The 9,273-nt window shown below is 52.2% G+C and overlaps 1 protein-coding gene across 1 annotated transcript in view; it reads left to right on the forward strand.

Moving 5' to 3' along the window:
* LOC145339629 (inter-alpha-trypsin inhibitor heavy chain H6-like) overlaps window positions 1-9,003 on the forward strand; it is a 31,156-nt gene extending 22,153 nt beyond the window's left edge. The window contains exons 9-12 of the mRNA XM_080184139.1: window positions 942-995; window positions 3,746-3,859; window positions 6,951-7,334; window positions 8,192-9,003. Coding sequence (XP_080040265.1) covers window positions 942-995; window positions 3,746-3,859; window positions 6,951-7,334; window positions 8,192-8,439 — 800 coding nt within the window. The 3' untranslated portion in view covers window positions 8,440-9,003. The remainder of the gene's footprint in view (window positions 1-941; window positions 996-3,745; window positions 3,860-6,950; window positions 7,335-8,191) is intronic.
* Window positions 9,004-9,273: the final 270 nt, after the last annotated feature.

Genomic DNA, 9,273 nt, shown 5'->3' on the forward strand with positions numbered 1-9,273 from the left:
CTGGATCATCTTGTTTCAGAAGCTGAAATGGATTTCGATGAGGAAATGCTAGTCGCCGAAGAGGATTGGGGTGAGAGCAATTTTATGGGCAGTAACTTTGCATGAGCATGATCTTTCACTCCCCACCACCCCCCACCCCACCGTCCCCCCATCTGCTCCCCCACAAATTACCCTGATTTGTGGAGGGGTCCAAGCTGGTGGGCTGGCAGTTTCGCACCATTACACGGTGCAAGTTCTGAGGTGGAGTTTGTCTGGGCAATTGCGACAGCACTCAACAAGATGTATTGGATGAAATTGGGATCTGATTCTCATCAAACTCCCTACTCCAGCCACCAGAGGAGAGTTTGGGTTCTCACGAGGGTGATGAGGTGCTCGTACATGGTGGTGGTAACAGCATATTGACTAAACAGTGCAGAAGGAGCTTTACTCTGTATCTAACCCCGTGCTGTACCTGTCCTGGGAGTGTTTGATGGGGGGATAGTGTAGAGGGAGCTTTACTCTGTATCTAACCCCGTACTGTACCTGTCCTGGGAGTGTTTGATGGGGGACAGTGTCGAGGGAGCTTTACTCTGTATCTAACCCCGTGCTGTACCTGTCCTGGGAGTGTTTGATGGGGACAGTGTAGAGGGAGCTTTACTCTGTATCTAACCCCGTGCTGTACCTGTCCTGGGAGTGTTTGATGGGGGGACAGTGTAGAGGGAGCTTTACTCTGTATCTAACCCCGTGCTGTACCTGTCCTGGGAGTGTTTGATGGGGGACAGTGTAGAGGGAGCTTTACTCTGTATCTAACCCCGTGCTGTCCCTGTCCTGGGAGTGTTTGATGGGGGCAGTGTAGAGGGAGATTTACTCTCTATCTAACCCCGTGCTGTACCTGTCCAACGACTGAAAAAGGAGGATTTCGGCAATTTTCAAAATATGTGACATTCTTTTCACATTGGCAGACTTCACACTGGGAGATGTAGCATACGACATCCCAGAATCATACCTTTTTTCTGGTAAGTTTGAACTGGAGAGTGCAATAAATTGCATGGGGAGTGTGTTGGGATGCAGGGGAAAAGAACAGGGTGATAAAGACATGTATTCTTTTGATTTTAACACCACAGAACAATTAGGCCCAAGCCAATAACTAGGCCCCAAACCATCACCCAGATCTCAATCCAATAACCAGGCCCAAAACCAATAACTAGGTTCAAACCAACAACTGGGCCTGCACTTCAACAATTAGGCATTGAATTGGCAAGTAGCTCCCAACCAAAATCAACAACTAGGCCCTGAATCAACATCTAGGCCCCATCAATAACTGGGCATCAGCCAACAGCTAGGCCTCAAACCAACAATCAGGACCTTAACCAACACCTAGCCCTCAAATCAACAACTATGTTCCAAATCGACAATTAAGCCCCAACTAATAACTGGACATCAGCCAACAACTAGGCCCCAAACCAACAACGAGGTCCCAACCAACAGCTATGACGCAAACAAATATCTAGACCCCAACCTAAACTGGGGAAACACATCAGTACTAGGCCCCAGATTGACAATTAGGCCCCGAACTGATTACTGGGCCCCAACAAACAAGGCTCAAACTCAACAACTGGGCCCCAACCAGGCAGAAAGCAATGGATCCCTTCTGTCATCTTTATTGCTAGGGTTACTGCCCAATTCGACACCATTCCTGGAGGTTTTGTCATCCCTCCAAGTGGCATGAGGGACAGCCATTTTGTGGCACCCTTCCCATCGCCAATATTTCCTGCGTGTAGGAATATATCCAAAAGAGTCAAGGAAGGTCAGGCGCTCAAGTTTTCCTGTGACAATGTCCCCTCTGCACTGGATCAGAGATCACAGAACCCTACAGTGCAGAAAGAGGCCCTTCGAGTCTGCACCGAACACAATCCCTCCCAGGCCCCACCCCCATATATTGTACCCACTAATCCCTCTAACCTACGCATCCCTGGACACTAAGGGGCAATTTCTTAGCATGGCCAATCAATCTAACCCACACATCTTTGTTCTGTGGGAGGAAACCAGAGTACCCAGAGGAAACCCATGCAGACACAAGGAGAATGTGCAAACTCCACACAGAGTGACCCAAGCCGGGAATCGAACCCAGGACCCTGGAGCTGTGAAGCAGCAGTGCTAACCACTGTGCTACCATGCCATCCGGGTGCTTCCTGGAGGCTCTGAGACACTCCTGGTTGCTTGGCTATCTGAGGAGTTATCAGTGTAGATAGGGCAGATGGTAGGGTTTCCAGCTCTATTAAACATTAAACCCAATGGCTTCACCACATGAGTTCACTGCCTAATGCTCCAGCCCAATTTTTAACTCTCATTTCCGATATTGCTCTACATCTGGGAAGGGGCATGCTCAGTGCAGCTTTTTCTGACAGAGGGGAGCACCCTGGAGATTCACATTCAATTCCAGAGGATTCCAAGTCCATCCTGAGCGGCTGACAATCCAAAAAGGCAGCAGCCATCCTGTAGGCCCAAGGTTTTCAGTCATTTCCAGAGAGTTTGGTGCAGGAAACCCACCCACTGCTAGTCCCTGTAAGTGCGTTCATGATTTGTAAATGACAACACATGGTGCCAATCTGTGCACAGCAAGATCCCACAAATAACACTGTCATCCAATCGTCTGTCCTTCATTTTAAGCTCCGGTGCAGGAGGGATAAATGTCAGCCCAACACCACGGCAGACAAAAACTCCCACCCGCCTCAAGTCTACTTACAGAACCTCTCATGCCCATCTCAGTACTGAACCTCCGAATTCAGTCCTGACCCTCCCACCGTGCAGGTGCTCCCTCAGCACTGACCCTCTCGCAGTGCGGCGCTCCCTCAGCACTGACCCTCCCGCAGTGCGGCGCTCCCTCAGCACTGACCCTCCCGCAGTGCGGCGCTCCCTCAGCACTGACCCTCCCGCAGTGCGGCGCTCCCTCAGCACTGACCCTCCCGCAGTGCGGCGCTCCCTCAGCACTGACCCTCCCGCAGTGCGGCGCTCCCTCAGCACTGACCCTCCCGCAGTGCGGCGCTCCCTCAGCACTGACCCTCCCGCAGTGCGGCGCTCCCTCAGCACTGACCCTCCCGCAGTGCGGCGCTCCCTCAGCACTGACCCTCCCGCAGTGCGGCGCTCCCTCAGCACTGACCCTCCCGCAGTGCGGCGCTCCCTCAGCACTGACCCTCCCGCAGTGCGGCGCTCCCTCAGCACTGACCCTCCCGCAGTGCGGCGCTCCCTCAGCACTGACCCTCCCGCTGAGCGGCGCTCCCTCAGCACTGACCCTCCCGCTGAGCGGCGCTCCCTCAGCACTGACCCTCCCGCAGTGCGGCGCTCCCTCAGCACTGACCCTCCCGCAGTGCGGCGCTCCCTCAGCACTAAGTCTGTACGGAGTATCAAGTCTGGATTAATGGACTGGGATTTATGGGGTGAGGGCTCCAAGCAATGGTGAGATTAATGGTGCCATGTCTGCATAGACATAATGACCCAACTCCATGGTCACTGAATCATGAGGCTACACAGGACAGGAATGTATAATTTTACTCTTGTCCAGAAATGATTATAAACACAATCGATAAGTAATTCGACAAAAGTGTTCTTCCAAATGTGTCTCACTCTCTATCTCTCTCACTTTCTCTCTGTCTGTCTCACTCTCTCCCTCCCTCTGGCACTCTCTGTCTCTGTCTCTCTCTCTCTGCCTCTGTCTGTGTCTCTCTGTCTCTCCCGCTCTCTCTGACTCTGTCTCTCTGTCTATCAGTGGATGGCGATCCTCACTTTGTCATCAAGATCCCACACTCAAACGAGACGATTTGCTTCACAGTGGACGGGCATGCGGAGGACACCCTGCGTCTGATTGAGGACCCGCTCTCAGGTACAGGGGGCACTTACCTGTCTGGGGGCTGAGAGGCATTCAGGGATGGGGGCAACAGTGGAGATATGGAATAAGATCAACGCTCAGGCAAAATCTCATTGGGTGGTAGAACAGGATCACGAGAGGGGCCGAATGGCGTCCTCCTGTTCCAGTGTAACAGGCTCAAGACAGGCTGAATGGCCTCCTCATGTTCCTGTGTAACAGACTGTAGAGGGGCTGAATGGCCTCCTCATGTTCCTGTGTAACTGACTGTAGAGGGGCTGAATGGCCTCCTCATGTTCCTGTGTTACAGGCTCGAGAGGGGCTGAATGGCCTCCCCATGGTCCTATGTAACAAGCACAAGAGGGGCTGAATGGCCTCAAGTTCCTGTGTAACAGGCTCGAGAGGGGATTAATGGCCTCCTCCCATTCTAATGCTGCTATGTTTCCCCCTCCACCATATCTTCCATTCCTTTCTGGGGAAAGAACTTTTCTTCAATTCATCCCTCCCAGTTAGATATTTCTTCTTTGCTTCATCGCTGGCCAGTCCCAGCATCTACCCCCATCCCTAACTGCCCCCTTGAGAAGGTGGTGGGTGAGTCACCATAGAACATAGAGCACTGCAGCACAAACAGGCCCTTCGACCGACAAGTTGCGCTGATCATATCCCTACCTACCAGGCCTATCTATAACCCTCAATCCCACTAAATCCCATGTACTCATCCAGAAGTCTCTTAAACGACCCCAACGAGTTCGCCTCCACCACCACCGACGGCAGCCGATTCCACTCACCCACCACCCTCTGTTGAAAAACTTACCCCTGACATCTCCCCTGTTGAGAAATTTACCCCTGACATCTCCTCTGCCCTCTTGAACCTCCTGCAGTACCATGTAGTGTAGATACACCCAAAGCGCTGTTAGGGAAGGAGTTCCAGGATTTTGACCCAGTCACAAATTGGCCTTGGAGGGAATGCAGAGGAGGTTTACTAGGCTGATACCGGAGTTGAGGGGGTTGAGCTATGAGGAGAGGCTGAATAAACTGGGCTTGTACTCGTTAGAGTTTAGAAGAATGAGGGGAGATCTCATTGAGACATATAAGATGATGAATGGGATGGATAGGATAGAGGTGGAAAGACTCTTCCCGCTCAAAAAGGACAGTAGGACTAGGGGGCACAGCCTCAAGATAAAAGGGGGGCGGTTTAGAACGGAGTTGAGGAGGAACTTCTTCACTCAAAGGGTGGTGAATCTCTGGAATTCTCTGCCCGTTGAAGTGGTGGAGGCTGCCTCGCTAAATATTTTTAAGACGCGGGTTGATGGGTTTTTGATAGGAGAGGGGATTAAGGGTTATGGGGAGAGGGCGGGAAAGTGGAACTGAGCAGCGACAGATCAGCCATGATCTTATTGAATGGCGGGGCAGGCTCGAAGGGCTGGATGGCCTACTCCTGCTCCTATTTCTTATGTTCTTATGTTCTTATGAAAGGCCGATATATTTCCAATTCAGGATGGTGTGTGTGTGTGTGTGTGTGTGTGTGTGTGTGTGTGTGTGTGTGTGTGTGTGTGTGTGTGTGTGTGTGTGTGGAGGGGCGTAGAGGTGGAGCTCGAAGGGGAACGTTGCAGGTGGTGGGTGTTCCCCTTCGAGCGTCTGCTGCCCTTGTCCTTCTAGGGGGTAGAGGTGGTGGTTTGGGCGGTGCTGTCGAAGGAGCCTTGGCGAGTCGCTGCAGTGCATCTTGTAGACGGTACACACTGCTGCCGCTGTGCGTCGGTGGTGGAGGGGGTGAATGTCGAGGGTGGGTGGTTAGTGTGTCGATCGAGCGGGACAGGGGGAGGAGTGGGGGTTGCTGCTTTGTCCCAGATGGTGTCGAGCTTCTCGAGTGTTGTCAGAGCCGCGCTCATCCAGACGAGTGGGAGAGTATTCCATCACACTCCTGACTTGTGCCTTGACAGGCTTTGAGGGGGGGGGTCAGGAGGTGAGTTATTCTCCACAGGATTCCCAGCCTCTGACCTGCTCTGGGAGCCACAGTATTTATATGGCTGGGTCCCCAGTTCAGTTTCTGGTCAGTGATAACCCCCAGAGGAAGCTGGATTCAAAGAATAAATCTGTAGTTGAGGAATCCTCTCTTGGTGTCTCTAATGCTGTCCCTAATTGCTCCTTTGAACTGAGTGTCTGGCTGGGGCCAACTTCAGAGGGCGGTTAAGAGTCAACCACATTGCGTGTGACCACATGCAGGCCAGAGCGGGGTAAGGACTTGAATCACTGTCTATGTGGAGTCTGCACATTCTCCCCATGTCGGCATGGGTTTCCTGCGGGTGCTCCAGGTTCCTCCCACAGTCCAAAGATGTGTGGGTTAGGTGCATTGGCCATGCTAAATTAGCCCTTAATGTCAAGGGGATTAGCAGGTTAAATATGTGGGGTTGTGAGAATCGGGCCTGGGTGGGATCCTGGTCAGTACAGACTCAATGAGCCAAATGGCCTCCTTCTGTATTGTAGGGATGCTAAGATTCTTTAATTCTATGACTGCTTATTTTCTTTCCTAATGGTGCATCAGTGAACCAGGTAGGTTTTTATGATGACCGCTGATGGTTTTACAGTCACCCTCATCGACAGCCTGTTTCTGCACTGTAGGGATTCTATTTATTCTATTTGATCTTTGGACAGTGGGAGGAAACCGGAGCACCCGGAGGAAACCCACACAGACACGGGAAGAATGTGCAGACTCCACACAGACAGTGACCCAAGCCGGGAATCGAACCCGGGTCCCTGGCGCTGTGAGGCAGCAGTGCTAACCACTGTGCCACCCAGAAAGGGAGGAGGAGATGAGGAGAATTTTATTGTTGATGAACAAGTTGCGATCTGGAAGGCACAGCCCGAGAGGGCGGTGGGAGCAGATTCACCTTCGGAAAAGGAGGGGAATTGGAGAATTATTCGATGGCGAAGAATTTGCAGGGATAAGGGAATGGAAAGAGCCGGGAGGGGGAAAAGGAGGTGGGACGAACTGATTTTAAAGGGGCCAGCACAGGCACATGGGGCTGAGTGGCCTCATGCTCCGTGCTGCGAGGGGACGCAATGCCAGAATGACGGTTAACTTTCTGACCTGCTGAATGCCGTTTCCCAGGAATCACGGTGGACGGTCACTTGGTGGGAGCTCCAGTCAATCCAGAGCATGTGGACCGCCCTCGGAACTTCTTCGATTGGATCTCAGTGAGGGTGGCGGGGTCAGAGGTCGGAGGCTACATGGTCAACATCAGCCAGGAGGGCGTCACCCTGGCCGGGGAGGCCAGGCTCGACATCCCCTGGGAGCCCCGCTCTGTCACCAACAGGCCCGGCCTGAAGCTGGCCGTCTCGCGAGGGGCTGGAGCCAGCGTGATGCTCGGGGGGAAGACCCACTTCCTGATCCTTCTCCACCGCTACGCTCACCCCTCCCCGCTACAACTCAACCATCTTGGTTTCTACGTTGCAAAGAGTGATGGGCTCTCCCAGGAGATCCGAGGGTTGCTCGGTGAGTAACGGCTCTTTAATAATCACAATTAACCTTCAATCCACAACGCACTACACCCCAGGTATCTGTTATTCTATATATAAACCACCCTGAACCCCTCGATTAGATTCCAGTCTGTAACTCACTCCCGGGTATCTGTTATTCTATATATAAACCGCCCCGAACCCCTCAATTAGATTCCAGTCTGTAACTCACTCCTGGGTATCTGTTATCCTATATATAAACCACCCCGAACCCCTTGATTAGATTCCAGTCTGTAACTCACTCCCGGGTATCTGTTATTCTATATATAAACCGCCCCGAACCCCTCAATTAGATTCCAGTCTGTAACTCACTCCCGGGTATCTGTTATTCTATATATAAACCACCCCGAACCCCTCGGTTAGATTCCAGTCTGTTACTCACTCCCGGGTATCTGCTATTCTATATATAAACCACCCCGAGCCCCTCGATTAGATTCCAGTCTGTAACTCATTCCCGGGTATCTGTTATTCTATATATAAACCACCCCGAACCCCTCGATTAGATTCCAGTCTGTAACTCATTCCCGGGTGTCTGGTATTCTTTATATAAACCACCCCGAACCCTTCGATTAGATTCCAGTTTGTAACTCACTCCTGGGTATCTGTTGTTCTATATATAAACCACCCCGAACCCCTCGATTAGATTCCAGTCTGTAATTCACTCCCGGGTATTTGTTATTCTATATATAAACCACCCCAAACCCCTCGATTAGATTCCAGTCTGTAACTCACTCCCGGGTATCTGTTATTCTATATATAAACCACCCCGAACCCCTCGATTAGATTCCAGTCTGTAACTCACTGATGGGTATCCTGGGGATGCTTTTGTTTCAGGGCAATTCCAACGTGCCGATATTCGACTGCAGAGGCCTTCACATGCTGGAAAAGGTGAGGAACCGGAAGAGGCTGAGTTGTGGCGTGGGAGTCAGAAGGTCACTGTGTCCTTGGTGACCAAGACGGTGAAGGACTCGCTCTTGCCTGCTCATGAGGCACCCTGCTGGTTGGTGCGCCATGAAGACATCGAGCGCCTGATGGATGGAGCCTATGTGGACTATGTTGTCCCACAGAATCAAGGTGCCTGAGCGAGCACCCTCCAGCTCTCTCTGAATCAGGGCTGGACGCTTCTCCACGTCAAGGCTTCTTCAATATTCGCACTGCTAACACACCTAGAACATCGTGACGCACGCAAAATGGCCACCAGCAAAGAGTCAAAGGGCAGTGCTGAGGCCTGCCAGCTACTTCAAGCGACCTTTCTGAAGCCTTTTTGACCTTGTTGCTGTTCAGCTTCATGGCCTCCTTGCCAAGTCTAGCCTGAGCTCGCAATTCAATAGTAATTTCAGCCCCAGAACCAGACCTTCTCCTCCATGCCAATGAGTGTGCCCCATACCAGCCTCCTCCCGCCCATTATTTTATCCTTCCTAGCCCCATATTCTTCTATTCCTTTCTCCCCCGTGAGTTTATCCAGCTCCCCCCCTCCTTAAACACCTCGACACGGTTCACCTCAACCACTCGCTGTGGGAGTGACTTCCACACTCTCCCCACTCTCTGGGGAAAGAGCTTTCTCCTCAGTTCACCCCCATTGGATTTATCGATTCCTCCCCTAGTATTTCCCCCCCCACCTCCTTCCCTGTACCCAACACAACCCCTCACCACCACGCTTCCGCCGCCCCCCCCCCCCCCCCCCCACCCCCCCCCCCCCCCCCCACACACACACACACACACACACACACACACACACACACACTCAATGCTGGAAAATCTCAGCAGCTCTGACAGCATCTGTGGGGAGAGAATGAGTAAGAAGTCTCACAGCACCAGGTTAAAGTCCAACAGGTTTAATTGGTAGCAAAAGCCACTAGCTTTTGGAGCGCTGCTCCATCGTCAGGTAAGTGGGATTTCCGAACAGGAGTTCAGTC

This window comes from Carcharhinus amblyrhynchos, unplaced genomic scaffold (genome assembly GCF_965287045.1).
Source record: "Carcharhinus amblyrhynchos unplaced genomic scaffold, sCarAmb.v2.hapA chromosome_576, whole genome shotgun sequence".
NCBI lineage: Eukaryota > Metazoa > Chordata > Chondrichthyes > Carcharhiniformes > Carcharhinidae > Carcharhinus > Carcharhinus amblyrhynchos.